Below are 25,911 nucleotides of genomic sequence, written 5' to 3'. Positions count from 1 at the left end.
TGCTATAACCTTTTTCTATATTTTGCTAAGGCACTTTGTCATCATGTAGTTCAAATAAACCTTTAAGGGGTCTAATCATCATCACTTAATTTCTACAAAAGCAGGTGATTATGAACATTTTCACCTGCAATTGTAGAAATGATGTATTCGGGTCATTCATTAAGAAGGTAAAGCAGGATATATCACACATATCTTCTACTTAGCTTTCTCTCGCGGAATGGCCTGCTGTCCCCATACATTAGTATGGGGACAGAATTCATCGAGCTCCGAAAATACAATATTTTCGGAGCTTGATTGCGGGAGCATTCTCCATCTTCAGATGGCGAACGCTCCCGCTACCCGCTCCTTCCCTATGTAAAGGAGTCCTGGGTTGCGAAGATGGATCCTTTTGTATTCCTCCGTCCCTGTCCGGATCCTTCTGCCGGACGTCGGGGCTCTTGTGCGCATGCGTGACCTGTAGGTCAGTGCATGCGCATGCGTAACTAGTGTCACTGCGCAGAAAGGCTCCGAAAAGATTGGTAGGAGCAGTGAAGCCGCCTGTGGGGACAGAAGATTTTCTGATCAGCTGTCTCCGTGCCAGTGGCATAACTAGGGCAGGGTGCCTGCCCTGGGCGCCGTGGGACCAGTGGCGTGGGGGGGCGCCGCCGGCCACTGTACCAGCCCGCCCTAGTTAGCCAGTGTAGCGCCGATCGCAGTGAGTGCGGTCAGCGCTACACATTTACACAGGACTGGCGCTAGGCTTCCAGTGCCGGTCCTGTGCTGCACAGCTGAGCCCGTTCCCTCCCCCTGAGCGCTCGCCCAATAGCGCCAGGAGGCGGGCTCAGGCTGTGCATAACACACGCATCGCCGCCAGCGCTTGCGGCGATGCGTGTGTTAAACAGCAGCCAATGAGAGTCAGATAGACTGTCATTGACTGCTGCAGCACCCACTGCAAGAGCCGGGCTTCCGTCCGGCTCCTGCAGTGGGTAATGGGACAGACGTCATGACATCATGACGTCTCTCCCATAATGCTGAGCGCGCCAGCCCGGAATGACTGTCGGGCAGCGGTGGCGGGAGCGGTGTCGCGGTCCGGAGCAGCAGCGTGGATTCAGGTAAGTCTATTTGTATATATATATTTTTTAAACCTGTCTGCACTACTGGGGGCACAACTGGGGAGGGGGGTGTCTATTACTGGGGGGACCTCTACTGGGGATGGCTACTACTGGGGGCACCATTACTGGGAGGACCTGTACTGGGGAGGGGGGGGTGCTACTATTGGGGGCACTTAATCAGGAGGGGGAACCTCTTCTGGGGACTACTACTTGGGGGGGGGACTACTACTGGGGGCATTATAAAAGGGGCCTACTACTAGGGGCACTGCACTGGAGGGACCACTACTGGGGGCAATAATAGGAAGGACCACTACAGAGGGCCTTCGGCGCGTGCAGATATCGGGAAGGGGGGGCTCCCTTTTCAAATTTGTCCTGGGCTCCAAATACCCTAGTTACGCCACTCTCCGTGCCGGAGCAATGATGAATTGCTCCAGCGTCCGCGGCGAGTTAGGATGTTAATTAACATCATGAATAGAATAGACCCGTATAAGAGAAAATCCAGCTCTTTTTAAGAAGGATTCTAGGGCGGTGACACAAATATAGAAACATCCATTGCTAGGAAGGGTTTCCTAACTGGGGATAATGGAAATGATTCAGCATGCAGGTTATATTTATCCATAATACACTCACCACTCAGAATGTACAGCAAGCCAGAGGTACAAGTGATTTTCACTTTAGTCTGGTCTGAGCCTCCAATTTTGGTGCACTTCATCCCAACAAGAGCAAAACTGGAACCAAAAAATCCCAGGCTGACAGCAGCTATTAGCAAACCACGGCAGGCTTGGATATATCCTGAAATACAGATGACATCTTACTAAACTGCTACATGTGCGCAAATCATTTTATCTGTACTTATGAGCTCACTTCTTCAAATACTAAGGGGCATACTTGCCTACTTTTGAAAAAGCATTTCAGGGAGATTGTGATAGCAGCACCTATGCGGCGGTACAGTGGGCGTGTACTGCTACATCTGAGAGGTGTGTCATAAAATTGATTTAAATCCAAATGTAAATGAGCCCCAAAGCCGTTAGTAAGACCTACTTGTTGATGATAACACACTGATACTTTTCAGAAAATACATGTAGCCATAGGTATCATTGTGCCTTATAACCAATGGAAGGAAATTATCCTATTGATCCCACTGGAATGTATATAGCTCTGTTTTTTATATATATAATAGCTACATAATGGGGGTAAGGTGCAATCAGGGAGATTGCTAAACTCTTCAGGGAGACAAGGAGATTGCTATTATTTCAGGATCAAAATCATAGAGAGAGATAAAATACCGACTAATCAGCGTTTCTCATTTTACAGGACATGCCAGAAAAATTCCAGATAGAAGCTGATTGGTTGGTGCTTTATCTCTCTCCAAGCTCTAATAAATATCGCACTCTCTCTTCTCTTTTACTTTGGCTTAATAATCTAAAATATGTAGCTTGGTATACCCAGATGGGCATTCCACTATTTTCACTGTCACTTGGGCATTAGGGTCACTGGCTTATTGTACTATGTGTTGGCTATTTTTTTCTATATAGTCAAACATGCAATATGGCAGTACCCACTTATACAGAACTAATGAGTGCAACCCCACTGTGTCACCACCGATTACTGTTAAAGGGCCACTACCACTAATGTATGTATATACAGGTGTGTGCTGCTCTATCCACCTGCATTAACCCTGAAGTTCCTGGCTGGATCGGTCTTGCTGTTATATGTGCATGTCTGCTTTAACCCTGTGTTACCCTCTATCCTGTTATTCGCCAGTTAATAAACCAACAAGCCTGGCTGTTATCAGCCATGTAGACTGACCTCTATAGCACACCGCTGACATCTAGCAGCACCATAGGTTTCCCCAATACTATGTGCAGAACGGTTCATGGCCATATGTGTTTTTCTATGGAACATCGAGTGAAATAAAACCCATGTATGCTACAAATACTGGCAGATGGATTTTTCCTTTAAGTCTTTTTTCCTGTTCATAGATTCCTTGTGTCAGGAGGAGGTTCAAACAGTAGGAAGATAGAACAAACAATAATGTTTTTAGGAGTTAGTCATTAACAAACCCATAAAACGGCTCATTAATTTCTCTAACCCTAGAACACACACAGTTATACTGTTATAGGGTACGTTGCATCTCGCATAACTTCAAGTGATGCCTACAAGGAAAAATTCTAAAGGGTTTCAAAGCATTGAACCTTTAGTGTCTCTGTTATTTCAACTCATTCATGTTGAGAATTTATATTAAAATGTTAAGTTCATATTTGCAGTTGTTGCAATGAGAAACTTTATGAGGCCTGTAATAAATTATGAGCATTGTACTTTACAAGGTCAGGTAACAGGTGTCTGTGTGACAGTTGGTTTTGGGGAAGAGGTCACAACTCTTTCGGCAAAGTATAGTACAGTGTTACTACACAGGTGTCTCTCTAGAGCAGTAGTTCTCAACTCCAGTCCTCAAGTACCCCCACACTATCTGTGTGCGAGAACGGTGACGTTACACAGGGTTTTAGGGGCTGCATCGTCGCTGCCCCATGACAGCTGCATTTGGGCCTGCATCCAGTATCGCTGCTGCAGAGCTGCCCATAGTGTCCTTTGGATGCTCCGGGCAAGCACCCTGCAGCCTGTACAGAAACCGGGGGCGTCCTGAGGATGCTCTTGGCAGTGCTGTACTTCCTGTTGCTTGTATCTCCACCCACCTTGATGTGACATCATGACATAACGTGTACACGGGCGAAGCTGGCACAGGGCTTAGTGCCATCCTGATCCAGCACTGCCCCAGTAGGTCATATTTTCAGGATTTCTATCTGTGGAGACAGGTGGGATAAATGCTGACCCAACAAAATAGATGAAATCACCTGTGCATGATTAAAGAAATCCAGAAAACATGACCAGCTGCGCGTGCTTGAGGACTGGAGTTGAGAACCACTGCCTAGAAATATGCTCTCGGTCAGCTCATTAGGTTTCTCAGGTGATCAGTGTTCCCACTCATAGCTGTTATTGCCCCTGGCTACCTCATAGGACAAGTTGCCTATAGGGATATTAGCCGAAATCTGCCTATATCTTGTAGAAAATGCTAGGAGAGTCCAGATTCCTGGTAATAGGTATTCATGGAAGTATTCATAGTGACTCTACTAAGGCGAAAATGCACTGCATGATAACAAAACTTTGGCAATTAATAGAATTATTATTGTGCATGTATGTTAATGCATGCACTTCTATGTTTGTGGCTAAATTGGACAGCAGCATCACATTTAATGGCAGAGAAGAGCTCATTTCTCAAGCCCGTCTGTAGCAGCATCACATTTAATGGCAGAGAAGAAAGTGTGATAAACACTAAGATTAAGATTCTAATTTAAATTCTAATGGAAAGTTGAATACATTTTCCTATATGACAAAATATCATTATCATCATTTACTTGTAACCGATGTTGGGTACTGATGGGTATAAAAAAAGCACGTAAAACAAATCATACATAAAAACATAACAAGTACTTTTTAGGGTGATCAAAAAGGCGCAGATGTGAACTAAAGAGAATAAAGAGGGACCTGCTCAATAGGCTTTACAATACGGTATGTCAGATAAACATATTAGAAAATACGGGAAATGCCAAAAAGAATGTGACGTGTCAACATTTCATGGAAGCCTGTGCTGCACACACCTGCCATTTTTTTCTGCCTTTAAGTTAGGGACTGATGTACTAAGCTCTGCAAAGTGATAAATTGGAGAGTGATAAAGTAACAACTCCTAACTGTCATTTTTTCAAACACATCCTGTAAGATGACAGTTAGGAGCTGAGTGGCTGGTAGTTTATCACTTTCCTATGTATCAGTTTCCAAAGCTTAGTACATCTCCCACAATAACTATGCGTTACTTTATTTTTTTAGCAGCTATTTGTATTTCAATTGATCTGAAGGGGGAAAAAATAAGGTAAAAATCAAAATAAGAAGTGGAAAGAAGAAAAACACACACACAAAAAACAAAACCAAAGACACAATTTTTCCATTGATAAGGGAGGTAATTAAGAAACATAAAATAGCAAGGTTCATTCACAGAAAGATCATAGAAAGATCAAAGATCAAGAGGTATATTAATATTTACAAAGCGGCACTAATATGAAATACAAAACATGCCGGGCTTTGCACTTATTACAGCTGTTTTCAATTTTGAGACCGAATCAACCAAGAATGAGCAGCTTGCAAAAGTCACTGCTTCGTAAATATACCTCTAAAGGCGTACATCCACTATCCGATTAAACAGAACGATTGAACGATAACGACATCGTTATCGTTCAATCGCTTGTTAATCGGGGCACAAATCGGGCAGCATAATGTTAAAAACGACCAGTGATGCGTGCTCCCGCTGGTAGTTTTTGACATCTATCATCGCCCAAACATGTCGGTCAATCTGCCGATAACGACATATTGGCCATGTTTGGGGATGAGGGAGGGTGTTGTAATCGTGCAATCGTTTCCCAGTCTGCTAGTGGATGTGCCCCTTTAGATTCAATTCAGGATTCACATCCACATATCAAATAGGGATGTCCGTAATGACTGAGAATAAATCTGTAATTGGTTCTTATCTACAAAACAGGATTCTGAACTGTAATTACTTCAAGATCGTTAAACAATGAATGCTTCATTAATGAATGGACCATTAGATCAACTCTATTGCAATGAATAGTTATTACTGTGTGCTATATTTTTTTATGTAATCTGCTTCTTACTTCCAACTCTATGCAAGATACAGTTATTTTATTTGTGTAAATGCTTATTGTAGTTACATTGAGGTAAATGTTATTGACAGTGATTTCTCAACATCACTGGATTTAAAGCAGTGACTTTTTTTAAAACAAAGCCAAGCACGATTTCCCATTAAAAAAAAAATTGCAGAAAAGCAGCAATTTGTAAAAATCATTGTTTATTACATTTCCACCATATCTCCATATTCTTATACTATTGTAGAATAGTTTATGCACCTCAAAATATTTGAATACCAAGGTTTCCTACCTTCCAAGGCTAACATGGAGGGGAAGTCTTTGCAGTTGGATACCCCGGTTGAGTCAGTAACACACGTCTTCCAAAGGTTTGACCAGAAGGTTGCTGTGGTGATTACAGTGCCATCAATACTGGAGACCTTCCAGTAATCAGTGGGTAATGTGGAGCAAACCAGAACCCAGCCTGAGACCGCCAGCATAAAGGCAATAATCTCAGATGCCATGTGTGACATTGCTGGACCAGGTAATTCTCTTAATCAAAAAATATTGTCAAAAAAAAAAAAAGTTCAGAATAGTAGAAGTTAAAGAAAAAAGGAATTGTTACAAATTATTACAAAATATGCAGATGGGATGTATGATCCTACAAATGTGTCTGAACTAGTAAGAAAGAAAACTTGCCGCAACTAACGCCTTGCAGAGAAAGAGAAAATGCATCAGAATGTGACAGAAACTGCTGGAAATACTGCCCCACAAGCTCTATGACCAGGAATATCCCACCCTTTTCCCCAAATGTCCCTCCCAGTCCCTACTGAATTCATTTCCATTCTAGGCAGTTAGTAAAGCATTGATTGTGTTCTTGCAGCATCTAACTAATGTTTCATGTCTCTCACATATTTCTTGCTTTAGCAAATCCTCTGAAATAAGGGATCCTGCCTAGTCTGACACCTGCAGTGACAATTAGTTGCCGAAAAGCCCTAACTAAATGCTGTGAATTTAATGGATATTATTTTGTTTGTCAGACAATAATCACTTAATCCAAAAAAAGATTATAGACATTACTAAAGTAACCACCAACACTCCTTGATTGTCCATATTGAAGACTTCAATATTCTGTTGGCTACATTAAGTAATTCTAAAGCAGCATACACACACGATTTTTTGAACGATTATTGTTAAACGATATAGTTTAACGATAATCGTTTGAAAAAATCGTTCACTTTCTGAATCAAATGATGAACGATAATCGTTCATGCGTGTTTTTACGTTTGTAGTTTGTAGTTCAGTCAGACTTGTCAACTCATCGATTTTCATTAAGGGAATATGTAAAAATCGTTTGTAGTTCCAAAAAAATCGTTCATTACACTTTAAAAAATGTGACAGATAATCTGACAGATAATCTGACAGAAAATCTTTCATAAAATCGTTGGTAACAAAATCGTTACGTGTGTGTATGCAGCTTTATTCAATCTTATTGAGCTTTATGATCAAGGTAAGGACTAGTCACCTAATCGTTCATCTATAATAGTGTATGCTACAAAGCCTTTCAACACTACACGAAAGCCTGCTATGTGCACTAATATTACATACAGTGATTAATAAAAAATAACCTTTTGTAGATGCTAACTTTATCAAGTAGAGTAATAAGCCATACTTGTCTACATCAAGGGTACAGACAATAGGAATTCTTGCCATACAAGAAAATATATATTTTATATTCATTATAGATAGAGATTGTATGGATATAGGGCCTGATTCAGAGCCGTTCGCTATTTGCGGTCGTTCGTTCAAAAACAAGGGGTGGCTATTCAAATGATCCGTTCGCAAATTGCAGTCTGTTCACACCTCTAAGTCTGAACGAGTGAGCAAAACATACGCTCGTTTATTTGTTAAAAACGCCCCCTGGCCGCTCGCACCATACGTCATGTCCGCTATTTATTAGATTAATCGAGTACATCGTCCAGCGTATGAACTGCTCGCTATTCTTGTGGTTGGTTTTTGCTACCACAATCTTGCGAGCAGTTCTGGCTATAAAATAACCCAGTGACGTGGTCAATGACGCTGCTGTATTAATTATGCACACCCATAAAACGCCCGTTTTGAACTTTAAGCACGCCTGCGTTCGGATCTCCACTCCCCATTTTCAAGCACCTTCCCCTGTTACCACCCACATACGCCTCATTCTGTCACTCAAAATAGCAGGCATTCGCTATATTGCGAGCACATGAATTTCGGCCGCACTGACTGGTTCGCGCATGCGTATAACGATCCGTACGCATGCGCAGATGTGCGAACATCGCTCGGAACGAGCGTACTGCCGCTAGCGAGTGGCTCTGAATGAGGGCCATAGTCACAGCTACTTAACAGTCTGATGTGTGCTGGGGTTAAACACCTCCACCTCAGTAGTCAAATAAATTTTGTTTAATGGATTCCTGTTGGCTAATGAACCCAGAATAGGCGCAATAATGAGTTAATTAATGACTTGTGGGACTTGTAACTCAAATCTGTCAGAATAACAAATGAGGCATTTTCTTAAGCTTTCTCTATGAAGGGAATATGACATGGAAAGTACACTATAAAGGAGAGAAGGAAATACAGGTAATCATTAATACGGAGAATAGTTTTATGTAGTGTTTCACATCTGTCAAGCAGGGATACGAAGGTTTGAAATATTGTCTGCTAATGAAGTTATGCTCTGTTCATCACAATATGGGATATACACTCCAGTAGGCCGCTGCTGTTATTTCACTTCATACAGAGTAGCCATTGCACATGCCTGCCACATAGAGCCGTAACTAGACTTCTTGGTGCCCTGGGCCAGAAAGAGTATTGCCCCCCTCCTCCCATAAGACGCATACGCAAAAAGGTGTGTGGCCTCATGGGGAGGGGATGTGACATATCAGATTTGCCCCTTATGATGATGAAGAGGTATCGATCCCGTTGTACCTCTGCTAAATGCAGTGTGAATCCAATGGCTGCAATGATGATAGACAATAATTATGGTGTATAACTCGCCAGCTCTAGATGTAGGAGAGCGCTGGTGAGGCTGCACCTGGCTGCAGCCAGATTTGTCCATCAGAACAGCCGTGCACAATCCTGGAGCCTGCAATGTAGATCACTGACTGAAGGTATGGAATGAGTGCTGCTTGTAGTGTATAAGCAGCACATATCAGCGGCGGGGAGATCTGTGTATGTAGCCTGCACTTGCAGCTGAACTCACCGGCAAAGGTACGTTAGGTGTGCTGGTAACACCTGGATCGGGAATTGGTGACTGTGTTCAGGGCTGCCAACAGAAATTGCGGAGCAGATAAGTCCATGTGTAAGGTGTCTGACTGACAGGTGACAGGTGACAGTATGTGCGTATAAAATAAAGGAGGATGTGACTGACGGTGCTTGGGGAGGTGACCACATTGAGGGGGAGTCGGTCAGGTAGGAGATAGGGGCGGCCAGGGAATGCCGGGGATAAAAGAAAAGGAAGCTACAAGAGAGAATGATTATAAACAGAAAATTGACAGGCCTGAACAATGCCCCCTACCCTGCGGTGCCCTGTGCCGTGGCACATGTCGCACCAACCTAGTTACGGCCCTGCTGCCACATACATAAGTGCACCACATGAAAAGTACACTGTGTGTCCAGTACTACCACAGAATTAAACCAATACGTGTACGCTTACAGTACAAGCAGAGACATAGATCAACATTTACATGTATCCTCAACGTTGATCTACATTTCTACTTATAAGCTTCATGTATACATTCCAAAGTGCATGCACGTGTGTGTGTGTGTGTGTGTGTGTGTGTGTGTGTGTGTATAATATATATATTATTCCACAAAAAATAGCTTTGTGTTGTGCATCGCCGCTTTAATGCTTTCCTATCCTGTCAGCCATCTTTCCTCACACTCAGCAAATGCTAGTTACAGCCTTCCCTGGTGTACCAGCGTGCGCCCGAATTAGCAAGCACTGAGACGCCCACTTTCAGCATCTCTGCACGCTGTAATGCCGGCAGTGTTTCTTGACACGCCACCATCAGACGCAACATCGACACTTGCAACAGTTCTATAGCAGGTGCAGTTTCTCCATCTGAACATGGCCTCTATGGAAGCAGCTCTGCACCTGCATCTGAGAACGCAGCCACTTTCACTGACACGCCCTCGAGACAGACCCTTTTTGCGTTCATTTTCAGGCCACCTCCCAGTCACCCACCAGGAACACCCATCACTCTGCTGCTCCATTTCTGATACCGTCTGATCTAACCACAACAGCACCTCCTGTGCGTACATTCGTTGAGGTTTTCTGAGGTGTTCGCACAGGCGCAAAAAATCCCTCCACTGCGTCTGACATCAGAGGAGCATACAAGTCTGAACCAGGCCCCATGTGTGTCATGTCTTCACATCAGACTGAATGCTATTGTGACAAGGAGTCTCTTTCTGTTTTGATGCCGTACCCCTATTAACTTTCATTAGCAGCGATGGGAAGTTCATAGAGGAGGGACATTGTTAACATCGCTGCCTGTTGGAGCAAGGAACACATTGTGAAACATTGCAGGTATCAGTGGGTATGGCCGAGTCCAGGCATGCAGTATTCAGGGGTCTATTTACTAAGCAGTTAGGAGACCAAGTGAAAAGTGATAAGAAAGTGATAAGGTACCAGCCAATCTGCTCCCAACTGTAATTTTTCAAACACAGCCTGTGATATGGCAGTTGGGAGCTGATTGGCTGGCACCTTATCACTTTTCACTCTGTTTCCTAACACTGCTTAGTAAATAGACCCCTCAGTGTTATAGTATAACTTACTGAACTATACCCAAATGTCAGATTTGTGTGAAATTCTTTACCAAAATACAAGTAAGGGTAAGAGGCACAGCTCCATAAAGAACTCTAATCATTAGCAAACAAAAATATGTTTATTAAATATACAATATGTATATATACATAACAAGGTGCAGTTTCCTCTCAGAGTCATCTTGCAAGTGTGTCACTTCCTATGTCGTGCTACTGCCGCTTCCTATATTCTTCATGCTACAGTAACTTGTACAAGTACAGCCGTTACCTACACACAGTAAAATCTGCCATTTATACATGAAGACGCATCCTGTCCATTCATGAGGAAACAGAGACATCTGTAAGTAGTTCCACAGTGGCATTAAAGTGGTTCTTCGTGAAACAAAATGGCTGCTTCCACTGTGTGCAATTGAAAGATGTGTTTTGATTACCTGACAAGTCATCCTCCATGTCAGAATAGATTTACAGCAAAATGGAATGATGTTGAAAATATATGACTTCATTCTATAATTTCCCCAAAAAACGTAAAAAAAGAAACAGATTTTAAAACGTTCAAAAGAAAACTGGATTTAAAATGATCTTTACACTGAATTATTAAATAAATGCATCTTAGTCCAGGGGTCGTTCATGCATTGAAATCTTGAGGCCACATTATGAGCAAAAAGAAAAATAGGACAAAACAGATAGGTGCAATTGTTAATGAAGTACTGTATGCCTATTTATAGATTTTGATCCAATGCTTTTTCTTCATGTCTCTAGGTCTCAAGCAACAAATAAAATAAAAAAAAAATTGTAAACTGATACGAAAAGGAAAATTCACTGAGAATAGTGACAGCAGAGCACATTTTCCAGTTTCTGCGGCTGATGCATCTGTAATAAAATTTGTAAACACAGGACAATGTTCTTTGACTTCTTCATCCATTGGTATAGGTTAATGTAACATTCCCATGATTAGATGACTATGTTTCCATACTTGTCTCTAACATTGAGTAGCTTTTAGTGAGATAAATAATAGCCCTTAATTAAAAAAATTGTCTTTCTTCATCCACATAAATAAATTATTTTCAAGTCTTAAGGAGTCCAGCTAACGCAATCTCCCAAGACTTTGCTGTTAAAGGACTGTGTAATCAGTCTCCATTTTGACAGCTTCTGTCCCGGCAACACCCTCATAAAGCTCCTGCAGAACCAGTTCAGGGACCTGTAGCACTGTCCTATCGTTGGAGGTCTTCTTCCCACTCTCCAGTCGTTTGTGCAGGTCTGAAAGGGAAATCCTGTCAGCAGCCTTCCAGGACCAGCAAGACTTCATAATGTTGTATCTGGAAAAGAGATGAATGGTAAGGCAGGCATTCCGATTACTATGAGGTATCTGAAAATGCACCAAAAGATGTCAGATAGAACGACTAATCATATGACATCATAAAAATGCCTTTATTTAGAACGCAGCATTTTTAGAGGTGAAAGTTGAGGGATAACTAATTATAAATCTTTATAGAAAATGCAGGAGTATACGAAGGCTACTAAGGAAAAGTTATGGCATAATTTATATTTTCCTCTTTTTAAGAATATCCCCATTTGCAAGTACACATAGGGCGCAATCCAATTAGGCGGCAGTTCTCACGGGGAACTCGCAATACGAATCGCAGTTGCAATCCAATTCCAAGCTCACATTTAAAAAAAAAAAAGGCAAATCGCGTTTTTTGTCCGCACCCCCCTGAGGGTGTGAAAGGGTAGGAAAAATATTTATTAGAAGGTAAAACTGTCAGGACACAGTGCAGAATACCTAATGACTAATTAGACATTTGGAAGTTTTCAATTAGCCTAATTACCCCAATAATTATATGTCATGTTTGGGTGTTAAAAAAAACAAACAAAATGACCTCAACATCAACTTTTTGTTAGTTTAGGCACCCAAAATGTATTTAAAGTATTTTTTAAAATGAATTGCTTTTTATCATTGTTTTACATTTGTTTTGAAAAAAATCAAAGTGCACAAAAGAATTTTTTTTCTACTTTTTGTTGTTGCATTTTTTATTTAATTCGTTTGTGATATATGGGGGAGATGTACTAATCTCTGGAAAGTGATAAATTGGAGAGTGATAAAGTACCAGCCACTCAGCTCCTAACTGTCATGTTAAAGGCTATGGGCCTGATTCAGAGCCGGACGCTCTGACCAGAGCGCTCGCTCTGAATCAGGGCCCTCCTCCATTAAAATGGAGCGTCCTCCTGGACGCTCGTATAGCTGTGGGTGACCACCCACAGCATATACGAGCGTCCAAAAAGATGGTCGCGATGGTCTTGACCATCGCGACCATCGGACTTGCGACGGAGACCCTGCGGTAGGGTCTCCCTGCCACAAGCCCTGGAGTGATTTTGGCTCTATCAGAGCCAAAATCACTCCCACTGACATCACTAGTGATGTCAGTGGGGCCGGCTTCAGATGGTAGGCGTTCCCATGGGAACGCTTCCGTCTGGCAGGCACGCCCCCGGCACGCCCACCAAAGGGGGCGTGCTGTCAGTCACCATCAACAGCACGCCCCCTTTGGTGCGAGACCCAGAGCGACAGCTTGGCTGTCGCAGTCCGGGTCTCGCGCATGCGCACGACGGAGCTCCCTCCGTCGTGCGCATGCGCAGTGGGGAACATCGACCCACTTGCGAGCGTACTGCCGCTTGCGAGTGGGTCTGAATGACCCCCTATGTTTGAAAAATTACAGTTAGGAGCTGATTGGGTTGTAGTTTATCAGTCTCCAATTTATCACTTTCCAGAGCTTAGCAAATCTGCCCCTAAATGAAAAAAGTTTGCTTTTTATAATTTTTTTTTTCAATTTTAAAAACCCCACAAATCAGCCATTTGACACTGTTTAAAAACCTCCAGTACTTTCCTTACACCCACAAACAGCATTGTCTTCAATTCACCTTTTGGTAGCCCAGAATGGTTTCCCTACTTTTTCATGCCCGTCACCTAACATGCATGCTACAGAAAATTTGCCGCAAGTAGCGTGAGTAGCCATTTATAATTAGATCTCGCATTTCTCTGAAGTGCGCATTCCTGCAATGTTTGCGAGTTTCATAAAACAAACCCGCTTTTGCAAACACGCACCTAATGGGATAATATGATTACATAGGCGTCATAAAAACGAAAAAATGTTGCTCTACTATAAATAGTGAAGATAAACGTAGATGATAAAATATTAGAAGGGAAACGCCCTAGAACATGTTAAAGTGATGCGTAATGGATGCAGGAGACATAAAACCAATGATAAGAGCCTGTTCCTCACAAAGTTTGTTTGCAGCTGGACGGTCTCTTCATAATGTTTCCACGCTGTAAGTGCTGCAAGATGTGGGAAGGAGGAACCTCAGGGTATGGGGGAGCACCTACAATACAACAGAGTAAACAGATTCAGGGTTCTATGGGACTGTAGGATATATACATCAAGTTAAAATAAATTACAGTGATCTTAGTAAATACTTGGATTAATCTATTATCTAGAGAGGAAAGAAGAGGGGGGAGCTTGGACTGGGAGTGGGGGGGTTTGGACTGCACACTGTTTTGCTTTACTTTCTATGTATAAGAACACTGAAGCATGACTAATTACTGTAGTGTTTATTTATTTAGCCATTACAAACTATACACCTTCTGTACACTGGACTATACTCAATTCCCAGCATTCCCCATGGTCCCAGGGACCGTCACTGAAGAGTCAGGTTTTCACTATGTAAGGGACTGTCTATAAATATTAAGCATGTGGCTAATGCAATAACATCATACACACCCCATTCTTGCCTACTTATAAAAACAAGTTTCAGGGAGAGTCTAGTTGGTAGTAAAATGTGCCATGCGCCATTTAGGGGGCGTGTCATGCTACACCCAAAGGGCGTGTCTAGTTCCATATATGGGAGTATATGTGCTTAAATGCTTGTTGTGAGACATTTCTATATAGCATTAGTAGCAAGCAATACATTTTGGGAAATTTTGCAAGTATTGAAATTAGCAACTATGCTGCACTATGCAACTATGCTGCAACTATGCTGCACTCTGCACAATATACAGTTCATCCGGAAAGTAATCACAACGCTTCTCTTTTTCCACATTTTGTTATGTTACAGCCTTATTCCAAAATGGGATAAATTAATTTTTGTCCTCAAAATTCTACACACAATACCCCATAATGACAACGTGTAGAAAGTTTTTTTGCGATTTTTACAAATTTAATGGAAAAAAAACTAAGAAATCACATGTACATAAGTATTCACAAACTTTACTCAATACTTTGTTGATGCACCTTTGGCAGCAATTACAGCCTCAAGTCTTTTTGAATATGATGCCACAAGCTTAGCACACCTATCTTTGGGCAGTTTCGCCCTTCCTCTTTGCAGCACCTCTCAAGCTCCATCAGGTTAGATGGGAAGCGTCGGTGCACAGCCATTTTCAGATCTCTCCAGAGATGTTCAATCGGATTCAAGTCTGGGCTCTGGTTGGGCCACTCAAGGACATTCACAGAGTTGTCCTGAGACCACTCCTTTGATATCTTGGCTGTGTGCTTAGGGTCGTTGTCCTGCTGAAAGATGAACCGTCGCCCCAGTCTGAGGTCAAGAGCGCTCTGGAGCAAGTTTTCATCCAGGATGTCTCTGTACATTGTTGCATTCATCTTTCCCTCTATCCTGAATAGGCTCCCAGTTCCTACCACTGAAAAACATCTTCACGCTGCCACCACCATGCTTCACTGTAGGGATGGTATTGGCCTGGTGATGAGCAGTGCCTGGTTTCCTTCAAACATAACGCCTGGCATTCATGCCAAAGAGTTCAATCTTTGTCTCATCATGGTCTGAGAGTCCTTCAGGTGCATTTTGGCAAACTCCAGGCGGGCTGCCATGTGCTTTTTACTAAGGAGTGGCTTCCGTCTGGCCACGCTACCACACAGGCCTGATTGGTGGATTGCTGCAGAGATGGTTGTCCTTCTGGAAGGTTCCCCTCTCTCCACAGAGGAATGCTGTAGCTCTGAGAGTGACTATTCGGTTCTTGGTCACCTCCCTGACTAGGGCCCTTCTTCCCCGATCACTCAGTTTAGACATCTGGCCAACTCTAGGAAGAGTCCTGGTGGTTCTGAACTTCTTCCATTTACGGATGATGTAGGCCACTGTGCTCATTCATTGTGACCTTCAAAGCAGCAGATATTTTTCTGTACCCTTTCCCAGATTTGTGCCTCGAGACAATCCTGTCTCGGAGGTTTACAGACAATTCCTTGGACTTCATGCTTGGTTTGTGCTCTGTCAAGTGTGGGACCTTATATAGACAGGTATGTGCCTTTCAAAATCATGTCCAATCAACTGAATTTACCACAGGTGGACTCCAATTAAGCTGTAGGAACATCTCAAGGATGATCAGTGGAAACAGGATGCACCTGAGCTCAATTTTGAGCTTCATGGCAAACGCTGTGACTACTTATGCACATGTGATTTCTTAGTGGTTTTTTTTAAATTAAATTTACAAAAATCTAAAAAAAACTTTTTACATGTTGTTATTATGGGGTATTGTTTGTATAATTTTAAGGACAAAAATGAATTTATTCCATTTTGGAATGATGCTGTAACATAACAAAATGTGGAAAAAGTGAAGCATTGTGAATACTTTCCGGATGCACTGTACATAATAAATGTGCTGCCTATGCAACTGCTTTTGTACCTATATTTCGCTTAAATACCGTTGGTTTACCACCTATGAGAAGAAATTACAGACTTACTTTAATGATCATCTGTTGGTAAGAAACAGATTTTAAAACTTTTTATTGTATTGTCCTGTTTGCGTGTTTAACTAAAGATTACTAATAAAAAATGTTCTCGCCATCAGCCACAGCTCACACACACTAGCAACAGCAGCAGACGCTGTGATAAGAACATACTGACATTTACCTGAATAGAACAAATAGCTGTCTAGGGGCAAAATTATTTAATACGAGGGCTGTTTGGGGTAAGAGAGGGTTATGGGAGATATATCTTATTTTCAAATGTGAACCCCATTGTTCATTACAGATAGAGATAATAATTATTAAAGGTATGTGCTAATGAACATTCTGACAACTGTCCTGATTCTGGCATGGCAGTCCCAAATTTGGGTGACTGCCCTGCTTAGTCAGGATGTTGGTCAGACTGCCTAAGGGCAGTTAGGAGATATATCCTGATTCATACCATTGTGCTTGTGACCGGGGAATTGCATGCCACCAATGTTTTATATGTTGTAATGGTGTTGGCTTTTGGAAAAATGTTTGGGCTTGGAACTTTGAAGGTCTTGTGCTCAAAGAGAAAACGTTGCCTACTCCTGGCCTAGGTCATTGTTTCACAGTTTTGGCTTTCAACTACTCCCCAGTAAGTGATATTTTGAGGATTTCCTTAACCATGCACAATTAGTCTATTTGACACAGAATCCTCCTATGTGTCCCCATAGATGAAAATGTTCAGAACACAACCTATGCTGGTACATAAGTTCCAGTTGAAAAATACCTTGAAATAAAATTGTAATTCCAGAGCTTGCCAGCAGGTGGCTAGAACTTAGTTTGGGGGAGATGCACTAAGCCTTGGAAAGTGATAAAGTACCAACCAATCAGCTCCTGTCAGTTTACAGGCTGTGTTTGAAAGTTGACAGTTAGGAGCTGACTGGTACTTTATCATGTATCACTTTATCACTCTCCAAGGCTGAGTGCATCTCCCCCGTTACATCAAATCAGAAACTGAATTTTAAATTAATAGAATAGTTGTTGGTGTTAAGTTCAAAATAGTAATACCACACTGATGAATGAGCTATTCTAATACAATAATAACTCTTTCCTCATCTATGTTACAATGAACAGATGAGCACTGCTTACCCAATGTTATAATCTCATAAAGGAGAATTCCAAAGGACCACCTGAAGAAAAGTAAGATAAATACAAGATATGCTGAAAACAGGATAAAAATTCACAATCACTAAAAAAAACTACAGTATTGCATCACAAACTGTTATAGTCTTCTCCATGTTTACTTGTAAAAAGTTATTTCATTTTTACTTGTGTTTCACCACCACAGACTGTTCAGCATACTAATAGTAAAACATTCCCACGATTTGGGTTAGTAAAAGTATTAAGAAAACGGGGACGTGGTAAATGTTATACATGCTTCCCTCATTGCAATGCATTCAATGTTATCATAGGAGAGAGCATGTATCCACGATGTGGTATAATTGACAAATATGTTTCCTTAAATGTCAAAGAGTCAAATTAAGCTCCTTCTGATTGGAGGATGTGGGTAGACCAGGGCAGTCTTGGTTACCTATAGTAAAGCTCGATCGGCACCAAATGTTTAAAAATGTCTGCCTTGAGCACTACTGATTATGGAGCACACTATACGGAAAGCGTATTTACACATAAGTCCGATGCAATTAAGATATGAAACTATACAAATCTGACATTAGGGGGTAAATTCATTAAGATTTGTGTTTGACTTGCAATCTGCCGTTGTATTGCTGTCTATAAAGACAGTATTTACTAACCACTGGATTTGAACAATAGAGCTCTGACTGCAATGTCCAGCATATTTTTTCTGTCTAAAACCATGTCAGATTCCCCTTTATGATAGAATTCGCTGTCAAATAGAAGGCAGAATATGCCGTCAATCTGCGGTGGATTTAAAGCACTGCACATGTAGGCTTTGTTATGTTTAAAAGTAAACAAAAGGTTCATTTAAAAAAAAAAATACGTGAAAACTCAGACCCCCTAAAAAAAAAAAAAAAAATTTTTAAATCCAGAGCCAGGTCCGGACTTCTGGGCTGATATTGGAAAATGGGGTTCCCCCTATTTTCCAAAAACTGAACCAGCCCCATAAGTCAGGATCCCCTCCCCCCAAAAAATGCAGTCCCCCCCTCTGACAAAGCCTACACAGGTCACTGCTTTAGACAAGCATGCCTGCCATAGAGAGGTCTATTTTTGTTTTTTACTATTCTTCTGCAATGTTTGTGCGGGTTCTATCGTGTTAAGAAACTCGATGGTTAGTAAATTTGCAGTTTCTATTGATGTTAAAAAAATCGATGTTTGTGCAGTTATTGCAGTCTAGAATGAGATTTTTTTTTCGATTTTCCATTGGATTTGCTTTCAGTAAATCTGCAGAGTGCAAAATCAACGGTAAATTGCCGAAAAACAGCAAAAATTGCAGAAAAAATAAATTTACCCTAAACTAATAACGATATATCCTTGTTGTCATGACTTATTTATGGCATACACAAGATTCCCAAAGTACTGTTTCAGGGAAAAAAGTTAAAGCTATGATTAAATAAGGGGCTGGTCCAACAGCAATAGTCAAAACAATTTTTAAATGTCTGCACAGATTTACTTTAATATGCAGAATGGGGGCATTGTGGACAAGTAGACAAATGTAGGCAGATTATGTGCTGTAGTCCCTATTTGTTAGGATTTGTAAATCACACCAAGAAGATAATACAAAAGGCCCCTAGTTACGCTAATTCTTGAAATGGGTATGGGCGTATGTATATTTAATATGTTTTCTACTAAAGGGATTAAACTTATGGGGCAGCAAATATGTGTAACTTTAATTACATAATGCAGATAACTGCAGGTAATTTTTATATACCAAATAAACCAAAGATCATTTAGGTCATCTTATGTATCCTGCTGCCCAGGTTTTAATACATTAGTGTGAAATTGATGAGAACTCACACATCAGATTTGTCTGTAACAGGTAAGTGAAGGAGGCGTTCAGGAGACATCCATTTCAGTGGGGCAGGGCGTCTGGTGGGAAAGGATCCTCTTAAACGCATTTCACAGGCCCCACCCAGGCCAGTGAGTTTTGTGGTAAAATTACGCTGGATGATGACATTCCGAGCTGCTACATCCCCATGCACCAGTCCATGCTCATGCAGGAACTCCTGTGAGAGAAACACAATGGGTGAAAGAGTCGTTAGCGGATGTTTGGAGCCCATACCCACTAAGTGAAACATGTACAGCATGGAAGACAGAAGCGAATGATCTGCACAGCAATTCACTAAATGACCTGCACAGTTTGTTGGTAACAGGTACACATTGAATTCTAGAGCAGAAAAGGGTGCATTCAAGAACATATTGGGAAGGTTCAGGGGACCTTGATCTGCAGTCAACATCCTGTATTTTTATTTATGTACTATACTATACTATTTATATACTCTACATATCCGCCTTCACAGCACTCTACAAATCCAGTCTATTATGCTGTCTTGTCCCTTCCTCCTTCAAAACATTGCCAGAATATGGCCATTTCTTACTGAAGATGTTACCAAACCCTTATACATTCTCTCATCACCTCCCGCCTTTACTATTACAACCTTCTGTTATCTGGACTTCCCCTCACCTTTCTTTCCCTTCTACGAACCATCCTAAATGCAGTTGCAAGACTGATCTTCTTCTCTAGCTGTTCCTTATCCACTGCACCATGCAAATCCCAATACTCCCTCACCATTACCTCCAGAATTCAATTCAAGCTCCCCTCTTTTACCACCCACAGCTAATGCGAGCGGCCAGGATGATGGTCGCGATGGTCAAGACCATCGCGACCATCGGGCTTGCGACGAGACCCTTGTGGTAGGGTCTCGTGACCGCAAGCCCCAGAGAGCTTTCGGCTCAAACAGAGCCGAATACTCTCCCACTGACATCATTTGTGATATCAGTGGGGCCGCCCCCAAACGGTAAGCGTTCTCATGGGACCGCCTCCGTCTGGGCAGCCACCCCCCCGGCCCGCCCACCAAAGGGGGCGTGCTGTCACTCAACATCGACAGCATGCCCCCTTTGGTGCGAGACCCAGAGCGACGGATTGCCTGTCGCTATCCGGGTCTCGCGCATGCGCACAAACGACGGAGCCGGCTCCGTCGTGCGCATGCGCTCTGAGCCACCATCGACCCGGTTGCGATTGCTCAGCGCTTGCGACTGGGTCTGAATCAGGCCCATTGTGTAGTATACTCATATTTCCATGAGCTGCCGCTGGTTGACCTGTCCTTTTCCTTTATACATGTTCCCTAATAGGTTTGCACTACTCCCACCTCACCAGATGCTCCCTTAACTTTAATTTTTCAAGAGCTCTCTCAAAACCTACAGCCTGCCCTACTCCCATACCACAATACTCTCTTTGTATAAACCTGATAGAAGGTTGGAAGACACACTGTAGACAAATGTAAAAGTGAACAATACAAGACTTGCAGAGACATGTGTTACACATACCAGTGCTGAAAGGATCTGTAGTGCTATGATGTAAACTTGGCACTCGGTGATGTCATATAGTAGCCCATCCATGGATATGACATCCTGAAATAAAAAAAATATTATTCACTTTATACTTCATCAATCACCTGTATAGGGCCACATTCTACATTGGTTACATTGTGATCTGTGCAGACCAGGGACTTTCCCACCGCTGGCAATTTCCTTGTACAGCAAATTATCATTCACTACATCTGTATTTTTATAATATATGTGAACATTTTTGTCATGTTCCACTTAGACTGGAGAACAGGTTTGAGGAATGAAGTCTGAACAATTTGTTTTAAGGAGCTCCCTCCAGAACCAGCAATGTGCTTGCATTGAGGCTTATAGACAAAGTCCTACAGGACCTATGGCCTCCAGTGTGAAAGATTAAGCATCTGAGGGCCTCATTCAGAAATTTACGCAATCCCGATGGTTTGCGTACATCTCCGATGTTAAATGACTGGCACCTCCTGCTGCATTAGCATAGCATATTATCACATTTTCAGTGTGAACCGTATCCATCTCTGAATGAGGCCCTAAGTTTGCAATCACTTCAGCGATAGACCCAGACACCACCCAGGAACGCCCAGCATGTTTCCAATACATTTCCAATACAGACCGTCTCAGTCGCCACTGTACCTCTGTGCGAAAATACATTGGAACTCATGCAATGTGCGACTTTTTAGTAATTTAGGACCTGATTCAGCAGCGATGGCAAATGCAACGACGTACACAGATCGAGCGATTATTTGCCACTGCGCATGTGTATAAGCCACACTGCGCGTGTGATTATGCATGCACAGAGGAATCCATTGCAGAGTGAGTGATAGGCTGTGAGAATTTGGGGGGGGTGATGGGGGAGTGGCCAGAAAAACGCAGGCGTGCCTGTCTGTTTGAATACTGCTGCTTGGGCGTGCATAAATTAGCCACTGCGATTGCTTACGCAGCTTGAGAGTCCACTGCATGCGAGGAGACTTGCAGTGTCTGCGGCAGGTCAGACCTGGTGTAAATGCTGCGTGAGTGGTCGATGTGCATCGATGGTACCGATGTTTACTCAGAAGAGCGACAGTGGACGGATGTGAGAAAGCAGTAGTTGGCGTCTTTATGCTGGCTGAGCTTTGGCAGGCATTAGCATATTTTCACAGCTGCGATCGCAATTGGTGATCAGGCCCTTAGACCACGCGCAGCCGAAAAACATCTACCATTTGTGTGACTATCTGCAATGTGTGTGACTAGAATCATGGCCTTAGGTTGCACAGCCAAATGTGAGTGTGCTCCCTGTTATGCATGACGAGGGCAATTAAAGGCATTTATTCAAAAAGGATGTGGCCAATAATAATTATACAGTTTGTAAATTATATTATAATCAGATGTAGCACAGTAGCAGTGCCCCCAGTGGCCAGTGTATAATAAAACAAGTTACAAGTTACAATTTGCAATAAGAAATGTCATTATGCAAAAAGAGCTGTGTGGAATGCATAACAAACTAGGTAATTTACTAAGGAAGAAAATTGCAATGCATTGCTAAAGTTCTTCCATTTTATCACCTCATGTTCTTATTTCTGTACATTTGCACCCTAGTTAACATATCAATTAGGCTTGCACCTCAGGGGAGCAAAATGTGACCACATTTGTGCATATTTGTTAATCTGGATGGAGCTGAGCATGAGCGGAACATACAGAGCACCGGCCGGTGATGATGAAGGTATTGGTGCAGGTATACGCAGGACGTGCAGGCAAGGCTGGCGCTACCATTAGGCAGCTTTAGATAGCTGCCTCGGGCGACGGCACCTGAAGAAGGCATCCTTATGTTACTTACCAATGGCGGCAGCCACAGATCTTATAACCCGTGGTCGCCGCCCCCGCACTTATCAGCTGCTGCCTGGCTGAGACTGCTACAGACATGTCTAGTACAATGTAGCCAGCAGCAGTAGCAGAGACCGATGCCACCCCCTTCCCTCTCGCCTGCGTTCGCACCTCCACTCCCCCATTTCTAGTGGCCATGCCCTGCGTACGCATGCGCAGAATGTAAACATCCACTGGCTGCGTGCGAACGCATCCTAGCGAGCGCATCTGAATCGTGCCCAGAGACAAGTGAAAAGTAGGCAGTCCTGGACAGCAAATATCAAGTTGCAAGGAGCGGCCATTTCTGATGGGAGTGTCATGAGAATGGCGTGGGATGTATGTACATCTCCTTGTGATTTTGAGTCATGTGTACAGGGAAAGGTCACCTATTTCTGCTGGATCTCTAGCACCTAGCATGGGGCTAGTGATAGTGCTTATACTAATGACGACAGCTAAATCTACGGACGCTAGAACAGTGGGCGGGATAGGCTTGCACTTTCAGACACAGATAATTGAGATTTAGTTAATCCGATTGCCACATGATCATAGGAAAGTGGGTGCATTGGCGCAGTCGTAGGGAAAACCGGACGCAGAAGCGTGTGACATAGATGGAACATACTCTTGCACAGTATTAAACACATAAAAAAGGTTAAAAGATTTTTCTCTAAATACTGTAGATGGAAAGTTAAGGGCTTATAAAAGTGGAACATCTTTACTGTGTATAGCGCAAACCCAGAAAGCCAACACAAAACAGCACCTGTATAAACAACATAAAACATATTTTATTATGCTTACAAATAGTTCAAATAGCCATCGACACAGGCTCGGGGCGGGTGTTTCCCGAAAATATTTGTTATTCACAATTCTAAAGGCACAATTGGCGTTGGCACTGTATTTTACAAAATGAAGAAGCTCATGAATGCTAGCAACAACTAGTTATTAATGAAGCAGGTAGGGAGACAGTTCTATTTTGTAAGGAAAACTAATATGAGAGCGGATATGTTCTAAAGCATAGTTTCCCTCAAGGAATATGTTCGATGCCTTCTACTCACCTTACGGCAGTTCCAGAGAAACTGCAAGAGAGACCCTGGTTCCACGCTCTCTAACACCATGCAAAAAGGCTTAGCTTCAGAGTGGCACCCTATAATCTCCACCAGGTGAGGATGAGGGCCCAACCATAATTGAAATGCTGCCCTTTGCAGGAAATCACGAACATCATTTGGCTGAGCGGTGCCTAGGGGAATCAAATTATGACTTACAAAATGGAATTTACAAATAAGGTATAAAGGAATAGCAAAAGCATTGTAAACAAATGCCAAACAAAAGCAATGACAAAGTGATTGATACAGATATACGTACAGAGGTGCACACACTATCAGCTACAAAGAATTTGCTGCTTTTGATTTTACTTCTGTTGTTGGCAAATCTTTCGAACAAACTGCCCATGGCATTTTTAATTTGTTGATTTCTAAGTGCTGGCTCTACATGAAGAATAAGTGTCATCATAATACTTTATAACCAGTAGGAGACACTAAGCTTTCTAAGTATACATTCTCCCACCTCATGGTAACATGTTTTTCTCTTCTTGCTGGAAGCTGCTCTCTGGTTTCTTTGTTTTGGTTTGCTGATTGAGCTCTCAGATCAGAGGCGTCTTTAGAGAGGAGGGGGCCCATGTGCATCCCCTGTCATGGGCCCTCTCCTCTCACCCCGGCGGCTGGCAGCCAACTGACGCGTCTGGCCGGCCACCGCAGAATCAGCAGACTCTGGGCACTAGAGTGTGCCCAGAGTATACTACGCATGCGCAGATTGCGGGGGAAATGGCGTGGCCACCATATTCCTGACGATTTTCTCACGGCGCATGCGCAAAACGCCAGAAAAATGCAATTTTTCGGCATTTTGAGCGGCGCTGATAGACCCGATGCGGGACCACGGAGAGGTAAATTTTAGATAATATGTGTGCAGGTTGTGTTGTGCGCGCTCCCCCTGAACCCGGGGGGCTGTGTGCACCGCACACCCTGCACCCATTATGGATACGCCCCTGGCTCAGATCCAGACACAGAGTGGACTTGGTGGGAGAAGCTGCTGCCACTGGGCACAGGTCGCAGCTACATTACATTTCTTATACTGCTCTAGTAACAATGTATTCTGTACTACTATTGTGGTCATGAGTGTGTGTGTGTGTGTATGTGTGTGTGTGTGTAAGGGGGTCTTAACTGGAACTCCCCCTGCGTTTGCCTATGCTGCTTCTGTAATCCGGCCAATATGTCTTTACTTACAGCAGTAATAACCTGCTTTATTCTGACAAATGGATCTTATACAGTACATGGCCAATTCTGCAAATGTTGGTCCATCATTATCAGTCACAAAAACAAATATAGATCAGTCTCATAAAAGTGTAAGTGCTGAATAATTGGATAGGCAACATGTGTTTGTCTTTCTCCTACACCCTTCATAAAATACTTTCTCACAAAACTTGCTGGAAGTGTGCTAAGTGTAACTGGTCACATAGGGAGCAACCCGTGTTATGTTTTTATCAGGCTTCTATTTATAGAAAGAGGTTGCACAGCAGTTTGACCCATTGTTGTAACATACAAGTGATTCTGGATTGCTCATGTTGCACAGCCTAAACACAGACTATCCAAAAAGTAAATAATAGGGGATCATAAGAACAAAATACTAAATATGATACAGGCTATGACTTACGTACATAGGGCCTGACTCAGACCCGCTCGCAAGCACTATGCTCTCTCAAGCGGGTCGATGTTGGGGCATTGCACACACACGGCATGTCCCAGAGCTAGTGAGAAATTCACTCGCTCCGGGGCTCGCTACAAACGGGACGGCTGTCAATGTTGATCGACAGCTCGCCCCGTTTTGTAGGCGGGGAGGGGGGGTGGCTGGTCAAACGGAGACGTTCCTGAGTGATGTCAGTAGTGAGCTTCCGGCTCTATTAGAGCTGGAAGCTCACTGGGGCTTGCGGCAGACGAGACCCTACCTCAAGGGTTGCTATGGTCGCGACCATCACCTGGTCGCTCGCAAAAGCTGTGGGTGGTCACAAACAGCTTAGCTTAGGCCAGTTTAAAAAAAAAAAGCGGCCACCGTGATTCAGAGCGAGCGCTCGCTTTTTGCTAGCGGCTCTGAATCAGGGCCATAGGCCCTTAGTGATCCATTTTTGGGGCAGAGCAACATTATATACATTATTTTAAAAAAATGCAGAGCATGAGCTCAGTC

General features: G+C 42.8%; 2 protein-coding genes across 3 annotated transcripts in view; both read right to left on the bottom strand.

Annotated features, from left to right (window-relative positions):
• The window catches only part of LOC148501465 (claudin-10-like), a 32,952-nt gene extending 26,465 nt beyond the window's left edge, over positions 1-6,487 (bottom strand). Inside the window, exons 1-2 of the mRNA XM_088450494.1 lie at positions 6,096-6,487; positions 1,722-1,883 (exon numbers count right to left, since the gene is read on the bottom strand). Of these exons, the coding sequence (XP_088306620.1) occupies positions 1,722-1,883; positions 6,096-6,315 (382 nt within the window). The 5' untranslated portion in view covers positions 6,316-6,487. The remainder of the gene's footprint in view (positions 1-1,721; positions 1,884-6,095) is intronic.
• A 4,198-nt stretch (positions 6,488-10,685) lies between these two features.
• STYK1 (STY kinase 1) overlaps positions 10,686-25,911 on the bottom strand; it is a 53,493-nt gene continuing 38,267 nt past the window's right edge. For both annotated transcript variants that reach the window (XM_088450493.1, XM_088450492.1), the window contains exons 5-10: positions 23,733-23,914; positions 20,812-20,895; positions 19,282-19,490; positions 17,440-17,480; positions 13,858-13,954; positions 10,686-11,898 (exon numbers count right to left, since the gene is read on the bottom strand). In XM_088450493.1, the coding sequence (XP_088306619.1) occupies positions 11,694-11,898; positions 13,858-13,954; positions 17,440-17,480; positions 19,282-19,490; positions 20,812-20,895; positions 23,733-23,914 (818 nt within the window). In that variant the 3' untranslated portion in view covers positions 10,686-11,693. The remainder of the gene's footprint in view (positions 11,899-13,857; positions 13,955-17,439; positions 17,481-19,281; positions 19,491-20,811; positions 20,896-23,732; positions 23,915-25,911) is intronic.

This window comes from Taudactylus pleione, unplaced genomic scaffold (assembly GCF_031769625.1).
Source record: "Taudactylus pleione unplaced genomic scaffold, aTauple2 ptg000518l, whole genome shotgun sequence".
Classification (NCBI taxonomy): Eukaryota; Metazoa; Chordata; class Amphibia; order Anura; family Myobatrachidae; genus Taudactylus; species Taudactylus pleione.
Note: the sequence above shows the minus strand (reverse complement) of the source record. Positions and strands in the feature narration are given on the sequence as shown.